Source organism: Salarias fasciatus, chromosome 4 (assembly GCF_902148845.1).
Source record: "Salarias fasciatus chromosome 4, fSalaFa1.1, whole genome shotgun sequence".
In the NCBI taxonomy this organism is placed as follows: domain Eukaryota; kingdom Metazoa; phylum Chordata; class Actinopteri; order Blenniiformes; family Blenniidae; genus Salarias; species Salarias fasciatus.
Window position 1 is genome coordinate 1,700,606 of NC_043748.1, and position 22,023 is coordinate 1,722,628.

The following is a 22,023-nucleotide window of genomic DNA, read 5'->3' on the forward strand; positions in this document are numbered from 1 at the left end:
ATCCATCCCTATACCTCTTAATTCCACACCAGTAGTAAGTCTCAAGCATCCTAATCATATTTAATAATTTATTCAGTTGACAAAATATTAAATCCTGAAATCCTAAAGCATAAAAAATGCATAAATTTCATAGAAATGTAACAAAGATGTTTTCTATTTATTACTATAATTTATATATTTCGTGTGTGTGTGTGTATGTGTGTAGATGGACAGACGTGATATGTAACAGATGGAAAGATATGAATAAAAAAATTAACGATGCTTTATTGTAAACATGTAAAAACACAAACAATCAAAGCAAAGAAGAGAGAAAAGAAACAAGAAATACAGGAAAAAATAACATCAAAATATGTAAGAAGTCTCGTTTTACATATATGAAAGGGACTAATAATAATTTTTATTAAGTAATGAACCTTTATTCTTTTTGTAGGTTAAAAATGTCAAATTTTCTTGGTTTTTTTAGGCTTTTTATAAAAATTGTAACTCACTTCTTGCTCGTTTTTCTTTTCAGTAATAACTCCATCCCTCAATGAAGTATTTCTAACTTAGTTTAGTTTGCAGATTCGGAGTTCGTGAACTTTAAAAGCGGAAATCTCTGAAAGTAACTTTTTTTTTTCCAGTACAGCGGTCATCGGGGTGGGCGGGGCCTCGCGGGCAGTAAGGATGACTGACAGGCCGGCGGACCAATCAGAGGAGGGGAGTAAAGCTTTTAATAGCGTCCGAGGCTGCGGCTCCCGGTCTGAGCCACCTGTAGCACCCCGGAGGAGAGTGAGTCCGCCCGGCCGCCTCTCCGTGACACTGCCCGAGGGACCGTCCAGCACCGGCCCGGCCCTCCTCACCGCCACACTCACCGAGGGACGCTCCGACGCCGGCCCGGGATCCGCACCTCCAGCCCGGCAGCATGCTGCTCTCACACCTCCCGGTCCTGGTTCTGCTCGGAGCTGTGGGTCAGTGAAGTTCACTCTTTCACCAGTTTCACTGTTTTTATGTCTAAGTTCAACTTTATACCATTAGATGAATATTTCTGGGCTGAAATTGTATTTATTATAATTCTGTATCAACGTAATCTTTTGTGCAAATATTCCTTTTCAACTCCATATTTATAACGGTACTATAATGACTTTATTATAACATATTTATTGTTGGGGTTATAAAGAATACTTAAAATAAATGAATAAATAAACATGTACAAAGGAGACTCAAGCCATTAATTATCTCTTTGAGCATTTTGAACAAGTTTGGATTGTTTTACTAACAATATCTTTGAACATAATGTAAAGTAAATTAGTAAAGGGCGACAGTAATGTTATGTTTCATATTAAATAATGATATCAGGCCATTAAAATAAACTGTTCCTGTCAATAGCTGATGTTTACATTATCACCAAGCTGAGCTGACTTGACTTCACTGAGTTTTTTATGTGCACTCATGGGATCACTGAAGCAGTGAAAACACCTCTCACCTCTTATTATCGCCAGATCTTATTAAACTGTGCAAATGTGTCTAATGAAAAGATAGTGTAGCTCATTTTCTTAAAAAGTATCAGAAACAACAGGTTGCTGATACAACACAATCAGACTGACTCATACCAGGTATGAGAAAAGAAAAAGTTTGGTCCGTCAACTATTGGTATGAGGGATTAGATACAGCATTTTGCAGTTTTCCAGGAAGATTTGTGTTTCCGCCTTCTTTTATCTTGACCTCACGTCCATTCATTCATGGATTGGGGAGGGAGGGGGTTGGGGGTGGGGGGGGGGGGGGGGGGGGTTGGGGGGGTTCCCGAAATAGTTTAGAACCTGACTCACGGCTCCTTCAGTGTGACTCAAAGCTTTGTGGGGGTGGACAGATCCCCGTGAAGCGGCATCAGTCAGCCAACAGCCGGGCACACTCCACACACACACACACACACACACACACACACACACACACACACACACACACACACCCTCCAAACACATGACGAGGCTGCCTGAAGAAGCGTCCGCTCCGTCGATGGGGGTAACCTCCCTGAAGCGTGGTCGGCGGCTCTCATCTTGAGGTGGATGTGTGTTTGTGAGCAGGCCACATGCATGCTGGGAGTCCTGCTGCAGGCCTGACGGCTGCCCGCGTGCTTCCTGTCATGTGTTCACTGAGAAACATAGTTAAACGGCTTCAACTTTGAAGGTGAGCGTGTCCCACGTAAAGAGGTCCAGATGAAAAGACCTCCTGAGGGTCGTGCTGCTCCTCCTCCTCCTCCTCCTCCTCCTCCTCCTCCTCCTCCTCCTCCTCCTCCTCCTCCTCCTCTTCCTCCTCTCAGGCCATGTGCTGCCTCATGTCTCCTCCACATGTCTTGCTGGCCCCTCATTGTTAATTTCAACATTAATTCCGTCATGTTTTCTGGATTTGCTGTCGCTTGTGTATCTGTATGAGTTCCTCCTCTTCCTCTTTACCTGCAGTGTTGACAGTTTTCCTGCTGACCCATGCAGCTTCCTTCTATTCGCTCCTTTTCCTCATTTTACTTCTGTTCACCTGCTGGCTGCCACATATTGTTTTTTTTGTATGTTTTCACTCATCGCTGCAGTTCCTCTTGTCCCTCTCCCCTCGCCGCCTGTGTCCCTTCTCTGGCCTGTTGGATTAGGCCAGCTCCAGGCCAGTAAATCTCACTCAGTAATTGGAAAGCATGTGCTGGCGGAGTTTTAATTGGATATGATATGTGCAGAGGCCCAGCGAGTGAGATCCTGCTCCGGGGAGCCATCTGTTACCTGGGAGTTACAGTACAAGTAGCTCTGTTTTGCTCAGATACAGCGGGCACGTTTGTGTGCGCCTCCTCCTCGAGCCGGCGACCGTCTGATGAGCGAGGAGGCCGAAGAAAAGGCAGCGGTCGGACATAAGCAGCTGGAATAAATAGAAACTCAGATAAGATACCAGATAGGCTTCATTTAATTTGTCTGCTACTCTGCTCCCTACTCCGAGGTCGGGATTGTCAAATAACCGAGGCTTTCTTTTCTCCGCTTGGACTGTGCGTGTGTGTGTGTGTGCGTGTGTGTGTCTCAGAAACAGACTTTTGTCTGGTCAGCAGCAGGAAGAGCGTCAGGCCGAGCCAACAACGTGAAGTGTGTGTGTTTGTGTGTGTGTGTGTGTTCGTCCAGATGGAAGCGAGCAAAGTCTGAGCTGCTTTGGTTTTGCACAGTCACCTTCAGTAACGAGCCGTTAATGATCCACACTGTTGTTCCTGCAGTTTGGGAGACGTGGAGGCGTTTTGAGGCTTGTTAAGAAAGCAAAAAAAAAAAAATCACTTTTTAGAATTTAGAATTCAAACTTTTTTCCAGTCGTTTTGCTCGTGGTCGTTTGCGTGCCCTGTTACGATAATGCGCATATTCCAAGATGGCTGCCTATAGGTGTCGGAATCGATCTGAGATTGTTTATTTCATAGGAGCCTCAGAAGAAGTGAGGACCCCTCTAAAGCTGGAACGCCAAAGTTAATCGAGAAAGAAAGGAAAGAAGCAGGAAGTGCAGTTTGTTTTCTTCCGGTAGGCGTAAATATGTCCCGTCCTCCCTCTGTCCAATCAGAATACTCCACAACCCGACTGTGTGTTTTCACTGAAAACCTCAATTCAGACTTATGAAAACAGGAAGGAGAATACTTCAATTCTGAATTGTTTGATGCTGATTAATTAATTAATGTGAAGGATTCACCTTCAAGACGTTATCTTTAACTCAGAAAACCAAACGAGAGCAGCTAAAATCGGCTTTTTTGAAGAAGTTAAAGCTGATTATAAACCCCCTGCTTTCCACAGTCATACAGTTCATGTGTTTATTGTCCAGCAGTAGAAGTGGGCCTTGTGCCTCGGTCTCTTGATCTGCAGACACGAGACCCTCCGCTGCGGGTTCCTGAGGAGAAGAGCCTCCTCTCTGTCCGGCTTTGATGTGACGTTCCCCCGGGCCCTTTCTTCTCTCGGCACGCCCCCCCCCCCCCCTCTAGAACACCGACAGACGTGTGTTTATCTGCACATGCACGGCGCGGTTTGAGGAAAAGCCGCCGTTAAACAGCAGCCGGTCGTAAAGCGGAATGTCGGACATGCTCGTTGTCGTTATCCGGCGCGGAGCTGCAGAGCGAGCGTGGTCATTAGCTGGGAGTCGTGGGCCTTCGTGGCCTCCGGCGCGTGTCTTTGATCCGCTCGTTTCACATGTCATTCTGCATGATCTGTGAAACATGGCCGCCCCGTGCACGCCGCTGCAGCTCCGCCCTCTCCACGGGGCGCCCCCGGCCCCTAACCAGATCCTGTCCTCTGGCCCCCCGGGGGGCCCCTTCCTGGCTGGAGGGTCGCAACCCGTCAGGTCATCTCCTGCTCGGTGTGTAACCTCCAACCAGACCTGCTCCGATGGAGAACTACGTGAAGAACGCGCTTTCTCTTAATCCTGGAAAAGAAACTGGAAATATTTCACGGCATCGCTGAGAAATGTTGGAATCATCTGCAGATTTTTATGCTGCTTGGAATTCTGGGAGAGCTCACACTGATGACACCTTGATATTATATTCAGTCTGTTTTTACCAATTGTGAAAAGGATCAACAAACCAGTTATATTCTGTTTCTTTTCCTGAACAGCCGGAATAATCCTGTTTGCTTGTGAGAGATAAAGGTGGAAAAAAGAAAATTACATTACACAACGTCAGCGCTGCCACACAGAAGCAGATCTGTGTGACATTACGTCGCAAAACTGTGTTTTTCCATAACAGACGCATGAGATAACGGTCAGACCTGAGCTGTCAAAGTTAGATTTGCACATGTCAAAGAAAGCCAAAACATGCAGGTAGATGTGTCGACCAGTTTTTAAACGGGGTTCAAACCGCAGCCGAGTCTCAAGGTGTAACAGGTTTACTGTATTTATATTAAATTACTAGATTTTCACACCATATATTTGAGAAATTTAACATTTTGTGTATTATGTTAAAATGTTTTTTAATATATTAATACTATGCATATCAAAAAGTGTCACTTTTAAGCCAAAGCTTTCTGGATTAAGTTATAATATGATGAAATCCTAAGGTCAAAGGTGAACATTAATGACAAGGTTATAAAACTTCTCAATATAACATGAAATGTTTTTTAATCTGATCTGATACATTTTATTTTGTAACATTTCATTCAGTTTTTTTTTTCACCCAAAAATACTGACATCTCAACATCAAAGTAACTTTCAACATTGTGATGTTTAAGCATTAGTTTTGTAAAAAATTGCCAATTATCATGATCTATTTTTTAATTTTATATGTGATTGTAATCAGACTGTAATTTTACATGATATTTCCAATCAGATCAGGTTTTTAGGCTCTTTTAGAGATATCTTGATTAGTCGTGTTGATTAGATTGAATGATTTACACAACTTTATAATTTTTTCTTTATAATATTAACAGTTTAAGATACATTTCCACTGTGATCAGATTTGACATTTTAACATTTTAGGAACTATTTTAAAAGCAAACTTTGAAATAATATGACATGATAATATGTTTTTTGTGTCAGTTTAATGATTTTGTAATTTAAAAAAAGTCATTTTTTTTTCCTAAATGAGATTAAATAAATTTCAGATGAAATAGGTCAGACTGACAGTAAAACATGGATCAACCTGTGGCTGTTATCAGTGCTTTTGGCAGCGCCGAGGGGAAGTCGTTTGTGTTTGAGGAACTGGATGTGACAGCCTCTCCAGCAGCAGGTACTTCACACTGGCATGGACAGAACCCCCCCCCCCCCCCCATTTGGGAGTGGAGAGGAGGTGGGGGGCTGCTGTTGGGAGTGATTGGAAGCTTCACTCCCACTAGTTTGACTCATGCAAGAAGATGGAGGTGGAGAGGTGGAGCCGGACCTTCCGTTCCGCATCCTCCCGAGTGTGAATGTGTGTGTGAATATGTGTGTGTGTGTTTGTGTTTTCAGAGGCCGACCTTAGACCCACTAGCGACTCTGCCTGACCCAGTCATCCCTTTTGTGTCTGCAGGGGATTATCCGGCTGTGGGTTAAGTCCTTGGAGACAGGGCTGCGTGTTAGAGGTGCTGCAGAGTGCGCTCTTAATTACTTCACTGTCTCCACAATACTCCGTCCACCGGCGGACCTAAACGCAGGATTAAACGACCTTTTCCAGCCTGCCGGAGAAGTGCTGGCGAGGTGGGCGGACAGTTAACCTTTGAATCAGGTGTCAGACAGCATCGACAAGGAACATCGTACATTTGCATGTCAGAGAAATAGAGAAGCAAATAAACTTCTGATCCAAACAGAATGACAGTGGAAAGGAGAAGCGCTCTGGTTATGCATGCTCTGGCGTCAGTTCCCCTCTGTGTCCACAAACTCAGTTTTATGAGATGCGTCTGAGTGTTTTAGAAGCTTCAGTTCAACATTTTCATTTGAAAGATTCTGCTTTTGCATGTCACCGTGCTGGGTTTAGTGTAATTATATGGCTCACGAAGCCCCTTCCCCCCACACACCATCACCGCAAGGCTGGATTACTTATGAATGGTGGAATGATGGTTTGTCCTGCTGCCACACAGAGAGATGTGCCCCGGTTTGAAACTGCTAGGACCCTTTTGTTTAGAGTTCGGCATGTTTCACCTCAGACTGTTGAGTAGTGACTCCAAAATGAGCTTATTTCTGAAAGTCTGCTTTATTTCCATTGATTAATTGACTTTAGAAGATGAATGAAGAGACAGTGTGATTCCAGTCTTATGTCAATACAGACGAGATGATTGATGAAATTATAGGACTATTAGAAAAGTTCTAGAAATTCCCAGATAAGGCCTGACCTACTAAGAGGTTGTGCGTATAAAAACTACACTTGTTGCTGTACTTGGTATTGGCAAGTCTCTAAAGTTTAGCACTCGCACTTATGCTCGTACTTTAAAAAAAACTTATATCGGTGCATCCCCTGAAGCTGTCCTCCTAAAAAAATGTTTTTTTTTCCATCACACCTGGAAATATTCCATATCTTCCTGCATTTAATTTGCATCAGTGACAAGCAAACGTAAGCAAATGAACATGGAGCCTGTACAGTTTTCAGCGTACTGTTGTCGCGCTAACGCGGCCTCATTTGGATACTCCTGTTTGCACGCTATGTTGATCCCAAACAAAATGCATGCAAACTGAGAGCACCTCTATTTGCGTGAGTGTGTGACTCGGCACGCTTTATTCAGGATTTCAGTGAAAAAGGCCCAAAATCTGAAGTCCTCCACTGGCACTGATGAAGAGAGACCTTGTGATTCCATTAGACAAAAACCTCTGTTCTTATCTGCCTTTCTGTAGCTGTTATGTTCTGAAATGAGTAACACCAGTAATGCTCTTGATAAGGCTGACGCTCCCTGGGACCCATGTGTGACATTTAGGCATTTTAAGGCTAAATGCTAATGCCCTCATGCTAGCATTGCTTTGCCACAGCTGACCAGTGTTTCCCCAGAGCTGTAAATGTACCGGCGGAGGAGTGCAACCCGGGTTATTTTCTGTAGCTACAATTTACAGATGTCCTTTAAGTGTTGAACACAAAGGTCTGGTGGACGGTAGGCAGCTGTGTTCGGAGATAGAGACCTCCATGCAGCGTGTCCCACCTCGTGTCCTCGGGGACCTCCTGCCTCCGGCGTGTTTTAGACATCTCCCAGCTCCTGCACATCCGATTGAAATAAATAGATTGTAATTGAGCCCTGCAGACGCCTGATAACGAGCCAGTCGTTGGGATCTGCTCTGTCGGGGCAGAAAGACGTGAAACATACAGGATCGGGTGTCCCTGAGCACACGGGGTGGGAGACACTGCCGTGGTGCCCAGTCTGTTACCCAAGTGACTGAGGTGAGCGTGTGGCCAAAACTTTGCCAGCTTGAAAATAGTGAGATGAGCATCTCCCTTAGTGAGGCCATCCAAAATCCCTATGTCTTAAAAATGCTGATGGTTGCCTCTGTTCAGCTTTGGTTACAATGAAAAGAAAGTCCAGAAATGTTGAAGCCTGCGCCGTGTCCCCTTTTTAGAGACTAATTTATGTCCGTTATATGTCATTTCTTCGGTGTGCACCTGATAAACACTTGTGATTATTTTTACTGGACCATTAGTCGCGACACAGTGACAGGCTGGTCCACTGAAAACTTTCCATTATGGGACTATGCTGATAAGAGAAAAAGGTTTTTTCACACACTGACAGCTGATAAGACTCTTGGGCAGAGCCCACATGTTCATAACCTCGTTTCTCTTATATAACGGCGTCCCCGGGGCCTGCTACAGCCCGCTAGATGAGGCGTGGTAAAAACTGTAGTTTTAGCAGTAAGTGTACCTGCTGCCACTGACAATGGCTTGACGCCGTCAAATTTACCTCAGTGGAGCGAAGTCACGCACACCTGACTAATCTAGAGCGTGAAGTGCAAACTGAAACTGGCAGCTGGTGTCGGTAAGGCGACAGGAATCCAAGAAATGGCCGAAATGTCTCCATCACTTGATACAAGCTGATAAAAAAACGAAGTCCTGTGGGACTTTACAGAATTCCGGGCATGCGGAGGACATGAACAAAACGTAACCTTCCACCTCATGAGAGGTCCTTGTGAGTGTTTCTAAAATGTAGCCCACAGAGAATGTAAGGACAGTCAGAGCAGTGTGGTCTGGATCTAAGATCTAAGAGGGTTTTCATTAATCTTGATCTCTTGGTTATCCACTAAGATTAGTCAGATTTATTTAAGTCCTAATCTAGAGCAGCCACTAACAAATTGATAAACGTGTATTTCCCCGCAGCGATCTAAACAGCCGCCACTCCTTCGTTTTATGACGTGTAAAAAAACGCCACTGAAGACTATTTGCGTTCCGTCTATTTGCACTTCCTCTTTGGGTGAGTTGACAACTCACTCCATCCCGGCCCGATTGCGTTTTGTTTGAAGGTGTGTGTACGTGTGTGTACATTCGGTGCATCGCGGCCATAAATGTGTGCTGTGGCGGGGCGTGTGGAGCCTGTGGTTTTTCACATCGAAATGACTCTCGGTTACCAAGTGATAAAGACATTAGATCACGCAGAGACTTGGACACTCAGAAAGTAATCGAATCAAACCGGGGATGTGATATCAGTCTTGATGTTTTCGCCGCTTCGCCGTGCCTCGGAGATGTCCGACGGGAGGAAAGTGAGCGCCTGCGTCACCCTCCACTTCCACTTAAAAGAGAGTTGGTTCAATGAATACAGATGAGGAGCGGAGGTAAACAGACGGAGCCATTATCAGAGACCTCCTGCTGCTTCGCGTCGCTCTTCAGGCTGCCCTCTGACTTCCTCTTTTCCCCCTGTAAACACAGACTGAGGAGCGCGCTAAATGGGAACAGCCGTCACAACAGCCCCGCTGAGCCACTGCAGGAAGGCGGCTTCAGTGTGTGGGACTGACGGGGGTGCCATGGCACAATTACAATATAATCCTTATAATTATGTAGCGGTGAGTGTATAATCACCTGAAACCTGAGAATTGTTGTGTTTACTTAAGAAAACCTCGCTCTACAGACAGCAGCTCATGTTTTCTTCTACTTTTGCTGCAACTTTTAGATTTTTTGGAAGTGGAAAAGGGCAGAAATGGTTATCAGCTAGTTGTCAATTGATCACAACTTGCCACTGAATCCTGCCAAAAGAAGTCAGCAGCACTCTTGTTGGACACATCGTCTGTTATAAGCAGCTGTCACTTCCAGGACTTCTTATCTGCCGAGTCACAACTTTCGTCAGCCTCTTCACACACTCTGTTTGTTTAACACACAGCCTTGTTCCAGCTCTGGCTCCTCCAAAAATGAGATAAAGCAGTGAATATGTGCTCAGAGCTATCAGTGATCTTTCTGTGCTTTGTGATTTGTTAAAAAAAAAAGATATTTTGCTGGAGGTGATGACAGAAATTGCAACCTGATCCTGTAAACCTCTTAATCCAGATCAAGAAGTTGCACAAATAAGGGCAAAAAAAAAAAAAAAAAAAAAAAGTATTTTGATTTGTTTTTTAGTATTTTTCTCACCTGTCAGCAGCCACATTTTGATCTGTGTTACACAAAATGATGGAAACATCACATGAACCTCAAACAGAAGAAGTAATCTAGCTATGTTTGGAGTGCTTTGTTAATATTCACCACCCTCCTTTTGCATATGAAGATAAATACATTGATATGGAAATGTTTGCACATGAATGAATGATTATTAGCATTCACAATGATGCCGATGAGCTGTGTTTGGACGCCTCAAAGCTGCTGCAGATCCACCATTTGTGTTTGAACAGTGGATCAAATGGCTGGTTAGATGTGAAAGACGCACGTTAGATTTAGTTTTACATTTATCTTCCCGAAAGGTCTCTTGTGCCTGTTGCGGCAGCAATCCCCAAACCCTGTGGTGGACACCAGAAGTAAGGGCTGCCATCAAGTTGAAGAAGGAGTCCTATCGAGCTTTGCTGGCTCATGGGACTCCAGAAGCAGCTGACGGGTACCGGCAGGCCAAGTGAACTACAGCCCGAGTGGTTGTGGAGGCAAAAACTCGGGTCTGGGAGGAGTTCGAGGAGGCCATGGAGGAGGACTACCGGTCGGCCTCGAAGAAATTCTGGCAAACCGTCCGGCGCCTCAGGAGGGGAAAGCAGGTCTCCACTTACACTGTTTATAGTGGAGGTGGGGAGCTGCTGACCTCAGCTGGGGATATTGTTGGACAGTGGAAGGAATACTTTGAGGACCTCCTCAATCTCGTCGCCACGTCTTCCGTAGAGGAAGCAGAGGCTGAGGTCTCAGAGGTGGACTCGTCCATCACCCAAGCCAAAGTCACCGAAGTGGTCGGTAAGCTCCTCGGTGGCAAGGCACCGGGGGTGGACGAGATTCGCCCTGAGTACCTTAAGTCTCTGGATGTGCAGGGACTGTCTTGGTTGTCACGTCTCTTTAACATCACGTGGCGATTGGGGACGGTGCCTCTGGATTGGCAGACCGGGGTGGTGGTCCCCCTGTATAAAAAGGGGGACCGGAGGATGTGCTCCAACTATAGGGGGATCACACTCCTCAGCCTCCCTGGGAAAGTCTATGCCAGGGTACTGGAGAGGAGGATTCGATTGATAATCGAACCTCGGATCCAGGAGGAACAAAGCGGTTTTCATCCTGGTCACGGAACACTGGACCAGCTCTACACCCTCCATAGGGTGCTCGAGGGTTCGTGGGAGTTCACACGACCAGTTCACATGTGTTTTGTGCACTTGGAGAAGGCGTTTGACCGCTTTAAGGGCCGTTTGACCGCTTTAAGGGCCGTTCGGTTTCTGTATGACCGGAGTAGGATTCTGGTCCGCATTGCCGGCAGTAAGTCGGACCTGTTCCTGGTGCATGTTGGACTCCGGCAGGGCTGCCCTTTGTCACCAGTTCTGTTCATAATCTTTACGGGCAGAATTTCTAGTTGCAGCCAGGGGCAGGAGGGGGTCCAGTTTGGGGACCATAGGATTTCATCTTTGCTTTTTGCAGATGATGTTGTCCTGTTGGCTCCTGTTGACCCCAGTGCATGGACCTACAGCATGCACTGGGGTGGTTCACAACCAAGTGTGAAGTGACAGGGATGAGGATCAGCACCTCCAAATCCGAGGCCATGGTCCTCAACCGGAACAAGGTGGCTTGCCCTCTACAGGTTGGTGGAGAGACCCTAGCCTAAGTGGAGGAGTTTAAGTATCTTGGGGTCTTGTTCACGAGTGGGGGACAGATGGAGGTGAGATTGACAGACGGATCGGTGCAGCGGCCACAGTAATGTGGTCGTTGCATCGGTCCATTCTCGTGAAGAGGGAGCTGAGCCGAAAGGCAAAGCTCTCGATTTACCGGTCATCTACGTTCCCACCCTCATGACCTTTGTCATGAGCTTTGGGTCAAGACCTAAAGGACAAGATCCCGGATACAAGCGGCTGAAATGAGCTTCCTCTGTAGGGTAGCTGCACGCTCCCTTAGAGATAGGATGAGGAGCTCAGTCACCACGGAGGATCTCGGGGTAGAGCCGCTACTCCTCCACATCGAGAGGGGCCAGCTGAGGTGGCCAGGGCACCTCTTCAGGATGTCTCCCGAACGCCTTCCTGGGAAGGTGTTCCGGGCATGTCCCACCGGAAGGAGACCCCGGGGAAGACCTAGGACATGGTGGAGAGACTATGTCTCTCGGCTGGCCTGGGAACACCTTGGGATCCTCCAGGAAGAGCTGGAGGAAGTGTCTGGGGACAGGGAAGTCTGGGCATCTCTGCTGAGACTGCTGCCCCCACGACCTGGTCCCGGATAAGCGGTGGAAGATGGATGGATGGATGGATGGATGGATGGATGGATGGATGGATGGATGGATGGATGGATTTATCTTTCCTGTTAAAGATCACTCTCAATGATGGAACTGATTTTGTAGTGAAATATGTACAGAATATTAGAAAATATTGTTTTTTGTGTTGACAGCTGCAGAGTTGAACACCACCGATGGGACGGGCTTGCTCCCTACGGCTCTGATGAACAGTTCGTCTCCAGACGACGGTTGGACAAACACATCAGACGCTCCGACATCCACACCGAGTGCCACAGCTGTGCCGCCGGCCACCAGCTCAGTGACGATTGGGTCCACTCACAGCGCTGAGCCTGGCACCACAGCAGAGCCTGTTAGCCCCGGGAGCCAGACTGAGAATTCAACCGCCGGCGCAGCCACGTCCGCCGGGACGAGCCATCCGGCCACCGCTAGTCAGAGCACAGAGGCCACTGCTGCACCGACCGCAGGTCACACACCGGCCACAAGTGCACCCATCACACACTCCAGCAGTGCAAACACACCCATGACACACACATCAAGTGAACCCATGACACACACATCAAATGAATCAATGACACACACATCAAGTGAACCCATGACACACAAATCAAATGAATCAATGACACACACATCTAGTGAACCCATGACGCACACATCAAATGAATCAGTGACACACACATCAAGTGAACCCATGACACACACAACAAATGAATCAGTGACACACACATCAAGTGGACCCATGACATCACTGGCATACACATCAAGTGGACCCGTGACACACACATCAAATGAATCAGTGACACACACATCAAATGGACCCATGACATCACTGGCATACACATCAAGTGGACCCGTGACACACACATCAAATGAATCAGTGACACACACATCAGATGGACCCATGACATCACTGGCATACACATCAAGTGGACCCGTGACACACACATCAAATGAATCAGTGACACACACATCTAGTGAACCCATGACACACACATCAAATGAATCAGTGACACACACATCAAGTGGACCCGTGACACACACATCAAATGAATCAGTGACACACACATCTAGTGAACCCATGACACACACATCAAATGAATCAGTGACACACACATCAAGTGAACCCATGACATCACTGGCATACACATCAAGTGGACCCGTGACACACACATCAAATGAATCAGTGACACACACATCTAGTGAACCCATGACACACACATCAAATGAATCAGTGACACACACATCTAGTGAACCCATGACATCACTGGCATACACATCAAGTGAACCCATGACACACACATCAAATGAATCAATGACACACACATCAAATGAATCAGTGACACACACATCAAGTGAACCCATGACATCACTGGCATACACATCAAGTGGACCCGTGACACACACATCAAATGAATCAGTGACACACACATCTAGTGAACCCTTGACACACACATCAAATGAATCAATGACACACACATCAAATGAATCAGTGACACACACATCAAGTGGACCCGTGACACACACATCAAATGAATCAGTGACACACACATCTAGTGAACCCATGACACACACATCAAATGAATCAGTGACACACACATCTAGTGAACCAATGACACTCACATCAAATGAATCAATGACACACACATCAAATGAATCAATGACACACACATCAAGTGAACCCATGACACACACATCAAATGAATCAGTGACATACACATCAAGTGAACCCATGACACACACATCAAATGAATCAGTGACACACACATCTAGTGAACCCATGACACACACATCAAATGAATCAGTGACACACACATCTAGTGAACCCATGACACTCACATCAAATGAATCAATGACACACACATCAAGTGAATCAATGACACACACATCAAGTGCAGAAGTTACCAACACCACTGACAATATGCCAGCAAGCACACTGATGACACACACATCAAGTGAACCGATCACCAACCCCACAGACAGCATGAGTACAGATACACACATCAGCGCGACCACTGTCCCACCTAATACAGGAAATGACACGACCGTGATGACCGACACCACCCAGCCCACGAGCAGCGCACCCACTGCAGCCACACAGAGCACCAATGTCACAACTCCACCTGGCGTGACCACAGAGAACTTCACATCTCCAAACTCCTCCAGCGCCACTCCTCAGACTCCTGCCTTGCCCTCCACCGTCAGCACAATAGCTACACCCACAGCCGGACCCCCTCCCTCCACACCCGCCTCCAGCTCTCTCCCTCCGAGCAGCTCCCCAGGCAGTAGCACCGTACCCTCCACTGGAAATACCACCACCCTTATTCCCTCTACAACTTCTGCAAACGCAGCAACCTCCGGAGGTAATACCGACAGCGTGATCCGTGTGCGTGTGTGTTGAAGCAATGTGCTGTAGATTTAGGCTTGAACTGACGTCAGATGAGGAATTGGAGGGTTTTATTCCACCAGGTGTTTGAGTATGTGGTAGAATCACTGAAGGAAGTATGTTTACTTTGTTTGGACAACTGCATGTCAGTATTTTCTTTAAATGTCTGTTTCTTGTATTTATCAACGTAGCGACTGGCCACGGTGCAACAACTGATGGAAGTACGACAGCGTCTTCCTTCAGTCCACCCAGTCCTGACACCGCCGTCACCATGCCGAGACCAACAGAAGCCTCCACCAGCAGCTTCTCCCCGACAGCAGAGCCGCCCTTCACCACATCGAGCCCATCCTTAGGTATATATGCACCTGTCTCTATCTGTTTGCACCGCGATGTCAGGATGTTACACAACGCATGGGTTTAATCGACAGGTAAACATCAGATTCGCAAGTGTTTTCGTGGTTTGAAGAAGAAATCCCATAAAGCAGCAGCAGTTGATGTTCACACATTACTTTGTGTACAATTGAAGAATACAAGATGATGGAGTAAAATTGTTGATTATTGGTAGTTACACTTCAGTTCAGAATCAATTTTTATACACTGAGGTTATATAGGCAGTCTAAGTGACTAAAGCTGTAAATCTGCTCTCAAAAGTGTGGATACATGATGTTTGGATTTAAAAAAGAGTAAAATCCTGGGGTGTGATAAAAATCCAATAAATCCCAAAGTTCCTGTTGAATTCTATTATTTCTTTAGTTGCGGTACACCACATCTCTACACACATTGAGGTGCACAGTATAAAGTAAAGTCATCTTCCAAAATGGATGAAGTTTACTGGGATGACAGTTATTTACTGTTACATTGAGTTTTTTTTCTTCGTCCTCCTGCCAGTGTGTCCTTGGGCCCCGTGTCCGTCTCAGAGCACCTGTCTCAACAGCACCTGTCAGTGTCTCTCGGGCTCCATCCTGCAGGACGGACAGTGTCTACCCGGTAAGAAGTTACCGAAACCTTCTCATGTCTGAACAGACGTGGAGACGTTCGCTCCTCGATAGAGACCACGGGAATGTTGACCCGCGGTCTTCTTTCAGGACGAGTGTTCCCGCTTCAGCTCCGTGTCCCCAAGTTAGAGTTTCAGAGTGAGATGTCCAACAGGTCTTCACGCATATTCCAGAACACATCGGCTGTCATCCTGGCTGAGGTGTGTCTTGAAGTGGACAGGCACGTTGAAAAGCTTTTATTAAATGCTGTTCTCCGGCTCATCCTACTGTTCTTCTATTTTAAAGCTCCGCAAAGTCCTTCGAGACCAACCGGGCTATGTAGGTTCAGACATCGTGCAGCTACAGTGAGTTATTTTTCTGAAATCAAGGAGTACATGATCCAAAAGATTCCTCTACTTTACTCCGTTGGTGTTTTTTTTTAATCCCTCTCCAGACCAGGAAGTGTGGTCGCAACTGTGAACAATGTCTTCCAAAACACAAGCGTCAGTGAAGATGACGTCGATCGGCTCTTTCAGAAGGCTATAGACGACTCAGTGGACTTGTTTTCTGGCGCTACAGTTACAGGTGTGTTTGCATCCTGCAGTAAATCAAGGGATGGACCCTGATGAAGGGGTCTTGTGATACGCTCTTGTGATGAAGTTTTTCTCCAGCCTGATTTGTTTGGTCCTCTCAGTTACAAACCTCTGTGAGTCTGCGGTTTCGCCCTGTGACGTCTCCACAACAACGTGCACGAGTCCAAACGGCGTTGCTTCGTGTTCCTGTAAGGAGGGCTACATCGTGGATGTGTACTCAACCAGCAGCTGCAAAGGTGAAGAGGACTATTTTTAGCTTTAATTGACTACATTGCACCACACTCTAGTATTCATATGGAGCCATGCCTGCAGGTTTTATTTTTTTTTTTTAGCCTTTATAGTGTTCTCATTTGTCTCATTTTTTGGATTCTAAGAGTTAATAAGGGAATTTTTCCAAGCCGATGTACAGTGTAACACAAACCTTCTCCTCACTTAAGATGTGGGAATGAGGGGGAGACGCAACAGGGAGCTAGATTCACAGACAAGGTCAAAAGCTGCCGGCTTTTCTCCGCACCGACCCCTGACACGACTTCATTTATCTCTCTGATTTATTTCTTTTTAACGGGGTTGTTGCTCCGGAAACCGCTGGAAGAATAGCAGCGTTACGTCTGCTGTGACCAAGGAGATGCGGTATAAGAAGCGCCATTAAAGAATCAGACCTTCATAGCTTCACACAAACGCCTCGTACAGATCCTCTCCTCGGAGGAGCGCAGCGCTGCCGAGTGTGTTTTTAATGGCCGGTGTGTGTGTGGAGAGGCTCTCAGCGTGTTTTCATGCCTCCTGCATGACTCCGTCGACCATAACGGGCTCTTAAAGCGTAGCCTTCATGTCATCCTGTTTATACTTAACTGTTTTTTTTTTCCGTCCTCTTGCAGCGTGTCCAAGTGGGCAGCAGGCAGTGGGAACCTCATGCCAGCCGTGAGTACACGCTCGTTTGATTCTGTGTGCGGGGTCGCTGTCACACAGCTGTGTTTTCTGGCTCCCTCATGTGGATCTGCTGCTCCATTAACGTCCATCAGAGCAGTAGTGAAACGTGTGCGTGTTTCCTTCAGGTGTTCATTCGGATACGCCGGCTTCAACTGCAATGACTGTGAGTAAAACAGCGGCGCTGCGGAGCACCGATCAATCGACCCGAGTCAGTGTTTGTCTCAGATTCAGTTGTGTGTTGGCAGCGTCTCTGCTGGCGGTGGTGGTCCTTTCCTGCGTGCTCGGAGGAATCCTGCTCATCCTGGTCCTGGCTCTGCTGGCTTACTGCTGCTGGTGAGAGCGGCCTTCACACACACACACACACACACACACACACACACACACACACACACACACACACACACACACACACACACACACACACACACACACACACACACACAAACAGGATTTAACACACTCGAGCTCTGGATTGTAGGTCTGAAAACATAAATAAGTAAATAAATAAATAAAAATATAATGTATTTCATGTAATGATGTTGAACTGGGTGTAATGTAAATGTAATAAAGTCAAAACTAAAAAAGCCGTCGTGCTAAACCAGGACATGGAGTGAAAGTGAATGCGTGACTTCTTCTTGCCTGTGTCCTCTAAAAGCTATTAACAGTAGTGTCTTTGAATTTGAAGGTGTGAAGGTGTATCATGAAGTCCAAATAAACTCAACTTTTTTAAATTTATGCCCCATTAACGTGACAGTGATGGTTGGAATCCATTAAAAATACAACTTTTTGAAAACGGCTCCCAATTTGGAAGTTTTTGACAAACTTTTCTGAAACTGCATGTTTGCATGAAAGATGCATGTTTATTTATTATAAAACTGAGTATGTGATAAAAGAAATAAAGAAATAAATAGACACTTGACAGAATAAATTACAAACAGGAAACACAACATTAAGCTAAATTGTTCAAATGTTGCTGTGTGTTAACACGAGACAAGACACCAAAAAATTGATTGGTAATTGTAGATAGAATTTCTACTGTATATTAATTGACGTACACAGATGACACAGATATATGTCAATAGATGTCTGCACTTCCATTTAAAAGCTGGCTTTGAATGTTCAGGGCTCTCTGTGGCTGTATCTCTGTCATGTCCTGTGACACACTTTACATCAATACGGTTCCTTTTCTCTGTATGATGATGTCTTTCAGAACTTTCCTGGCTGCCACTTCCTCATTTGGCAACAATGTATCATTTTTAAATGACATCATCATCTAATTTGACCACCTACATATGCAAATAAGCAGCTATGCAAATTGGATGATGATGTCATTTAGAAGTTTCCTGACTGAGGAGTTGGAAACAATGTATTGTTTCAGAGCAGCATTTTTTTTTTATTTTAGAAACAGAATAAAGAGTCATCATAAATAATAATTTGGATCCCCTCTTCATGGAACTTTAAGATGCATGTTCAGTTATTTATTATGAAACTGAATATGCGATCAATCAAATATACACACTTGACAGAATAAATTCCAAACAGGAAGCACGACATCAGTCTAAATTATTCAGATGTTGCTGTATGATAACATGAGACAGGACACCAGTCAAATTTGATTTGTAACTGTAGATAGGACTTCTATATTAATTGAAGTACCTGACACAGATATATGTCAATAGATGTCTTTTTAACATTTGACATCTTTTTCAAAATGTTATCATGCGAACGCGAAAACTTTTCTCCAACGAAAATGCAAAAAACTGGAAATCTGTCACGGCTCAGTCCTCCACATGTAGTTTCACTCCCACAAGCGTCAGTGATTATCAGGATGATAATCGATGTTTCACAAATGAAGTAAACGTAACGTTTATGTATTATGTTTAATTTAACACTTTCCTTTGCAGACTGTTTTCCGGTGTTTTACTTGACAAACTGAGTCCTTCTTCACGTTCCCACGTCCCCCCCCCCCCCCCCCCCCCCCCCCCCCCATGTATCAGGAGGTTATGCTCCAAGAATAAGTCCGACTACGGCAGCAGTCCGTACTCCTCGGACGACCTGAACCAGCCGTGGCCGACCGGCGTCACCCCGATCCCCCGGGCCTCCACCAACTGGAGCTCCACCCCTTCCATCGAGCTGACAGAAGGGGGCAGCACCAACACCCTGGTGGACAAAAAGCCTCAGAGCAATGGGCTGGTGAGTGACCAGACGCTCTGCTTTCTCTCCTGCCGCCTCGTCTACTCACCACATACTCACACACTTCTCAAACCACCGGGACGTTTGCTTCACCGTGTGGTGTCTGCTTACTAACACACTGACTCAGCATGGGAACGAACTGGACTGGAAAGTGAACTTATTTTCAACATGTACACTCAATTTGAGCATCAGATCAACGAGCTGGAGGCTTTGACTTCCTTTTCTGCCAAAATGTGGTTTGTTTTAACTAGAGATGTCTCAATCGGAGCAGTGGATATCGGATCGGGGCTGATATTAGCAAGTTTATGATTGGTTAGGTATCTCCTCCCGGATGTTTTTTATGTCAGCTGAGCCCCGCTGACGTGGAATTGGGACTTTCTGACTGGTTTTAGTGAATACTGTTGATGTTGCAGTTTATAATTTAGTCAAACAGTTTCACTTTTAAGTGGATTTCAAATTTTTGAATTTCAATGTAGATCAGAGATTCCAGATTCTCTTCTTCACATGACAGCACAGAGTGGAAATGTGATTTCTGTTGTTGTGACTGAATAAAGTTCAGATAATTTCTTAGTCATTCTGAGAAGACTTTTGAATTTTACAATAATTCTAGCTCAGCATGAATGAAGTTTTTACCACGATGCAATGTAGTTGATGCTGTAATTATAGTATAAAGATATTCACAGTATAGCAATAGTAATGTAAGTATCAGATGTTGAAAGTATCGGCTGATACTCCAATGTGAATAATCAAGACTTCCCTCGTTTTACCGTAACTTTACACCGTGCTCACTGAGTCCATGATATGTTAAAAATCTCTTTGCTCAGTGTAGTTTCATCTAGAGCGTAAGAACATGTAGCCCCCCGCCCCCCTCTTCCCATCATGCTCCCTGCTTGGCCTGACTCCCCCGTGTGTTGCTTTAGGGATCTAGGCTGAAGGAGCAGAAATGGAAGAAGGTAAGGCATAGCTTTGCCTGGAGGTTATTTTGATTCTCCCTCTCACGCCCCCTCCGCACGTTGTTTCTGGGTGACGGGACGCTCGCTTGTCTGTTTGGAGCGGTCGACTTTCATCTCTGTGTGAACTCTAATGGGCGACACTCCGTCCGGTGGGTGAAACGGTTCCGGGTCTCTGCGTTTGGTGGCTGGGTTCAGGGTCTGTATGGTGTTGAATCCCCGCGCCCCCTGATTGAGGCTGACACTGTTTCCACTGACGTTTCAGTCGGCTTCGTACGACCTCAACCCGGAGGCGATGAAGACCTTCAAAGGCAAAAACACGTCGCGGTACTCCTACCTGGTCCAGGGCCACGAGAACCCCTACTTCCTGCCGGGAGACGAGAAGAAGGACTGAGAGACTTCAGCAAAAACTCTGGGACTCCAGGCGCCAGCAGTGCCGCGCTCGTTTCTACTGAAAGGCTTTTCTATGCTCAGCTTGTCTCAACCAATCAGAACGGACACAAACGGTCACCAAAGTGTTTCACTCATACAAGCAAAAAGAAAAAAGTGAGCTTCTGTGAATCATGTCTGCTCAGCGTAACCACTAGATGGCGCCGTTTCTCTTTAAAATATGCACAATAGTTCTTTTTTTTTAAAGGTCTTTTCATCCGTTCCTTTCTGTTTTTGTGCTTCACAGGAATCACTGTAGTCTTAGAAAACTAAGCTTCTTAAATTGCTTAAATTGCACTAAAGTGTGTGTCAAGTTTACCACCGACGTTCCTCTGGAATTCAAACTGAATGTGGGATTTCTGGGGCAGGTTTTCATAAGGTTATAATTATTATTATTATTATTTTTTTCTTAGAAAGACAAATCCTGAATGACTAAAGGGGCTGGATCCCAGTGTTTTTAAAGGGATTCTTGTTGTAGCAGTCGAAATGCTGAGGAACTGCAGAATGTGCCTGTTTTCACACACAAATAGGAAACATTATGCAAAACTGATGAAAAAGCCGAGATGTGCCAACTATCACCTGTATACATTTCTCCTCCAGATTCTATATCTAAATATCTATATATTTATCCCCGTGTGTCTGAGACAGAGCACTGTTTTATAAGTGTGTAAAGTTGTTTTTTTTTGTAAATAACTGGAGGCGTTTTGGTAGAGAATGTGTGTGCATATGCAGAAGAAATAAATTAATTTAAACACAACAGACTTGGTTTTTTTTTTCATTCTTATTGATTGCGTTCATCCACAGATGTACTGAACAAGGAAATTATAGATAATTATTTTTAATCCAAAAGTAATTGTTCTTTGCAATTATGGCATTAAAAAGGCTCTCCAGCTTCATAGGAGTAGTTTCAAAAGTGGAATGTTTCAACAAAGAAATAATCTACCAAACAGATTTCCTCATGTTTTGCTGCATACTTTTACTATATTATACATTTTATAAATTTTGTGTCTGATAAAACACAGAAATCAGATCGTTATCAGTTTATCACATTGTTCTAAATGCATGCTCCGACAGATGTAACAGGATTTCCAGCAGCATTGGATTTATTGATGCAGATGCAGTACATGTTTATTTACTGTTTGACATTTTGTCATTTCCTTTATTGTCCACTTTTAAATTAAACCCCCTTTTAGTCCGAGTCATAAAACACCACCTGATCTTAGGTTTTCAGCAGGAGAAACCTGAATCAAAGCGGCCGTATTTAATCAGCAGGGCTGATTTTACGAGCCCGGCCTCTGTCATTTAATCTGAACGTCATTATTCAAACACAGCTGCCGGAGC

At 45.3% G+C, this 22,023-nt stretch overlaps 1 protein-coding gene across 10 annotated transcripts; it reads left to right on the forward strand.

Annotated features, from left to right (window-relative positions):
• The first annotated feature begins 753 nt into the window (after nucleotides 1–753).
• LOC115387642 (flocculation protein FLO11) lies at nucleotides 754–21,433 on the forward strand. 10 transcript variants are annotated; one of them, XM_030090445.1, is made up of 15 exons: nucleotides 754–947; nucleotides 12,389–13,475; nucleotides 13,533–14,593; nucleotides 14,808–14,969; nucleotides 15,505–15,603; nucleotides 15,702–15,811; nucleotides 15,897–15,955; nucleotides 16,045–16,175; nucleotides 16,285–16,419; nucleotides 17,059–17,101; nucleotides 17,236–17,273; nucleotides 17,356–17,443; nucleotides 19,108–19,303; nucleotides 20,224–20,256; nucleotides 20,519–21,433. In XM_030090445.1, the coding sequence occupies exons 1-15, from the start codon at nucleotides 902–904 to the stop codon at nucleotides 20,645–20,647; spliced, it is 3,417 nt and encodes a 1,138-aa protein (XP_029946305.1). In that variant the 5' UTR covers nucleotides 754–901; the 3' UTR covers nucleotides 20,648–21,433. The 10 variants fall into 10 exon arrangements, with proteins under 10 accessions (XP_029946305.1, XP_029946306.1, XP_029946308.1 ...); XM_030090446.1 differs by having other exon boundaries at nucleotides 13,557–14,593; XM_030090448.1 differs by having other exon boundaries at nucleotides 12,389–13,451.
• Nucleotides 21,434–22,023: the final 590 nt, after the last annotated feature.

Bases quoted from the DNA above. Each gene is read 5' to 3' on its own strand.
- LOC115387642 (XM_030090441.1), top strand. From the start codon at position 902: ATGCTGCTCTCACACCTCCCGGTCCTGGTTCTGCTCGGAGCTGTGG. The intron at 948-12,388 runs GTCAGTGAAGTT...TTGTGTTGACAG, and splicing joins GGTTCTGCTCGGAGCTGTGG to CTGCAGAGTTGAACACCACC. The intron at 16,420-17,058 runs GTGAAGAGGACT...GTCCTCTTGCAG, and splicing joins CTCAACCAGCAGCTGCAAAG to CGTGTCCAAGTGGGCAGCAG.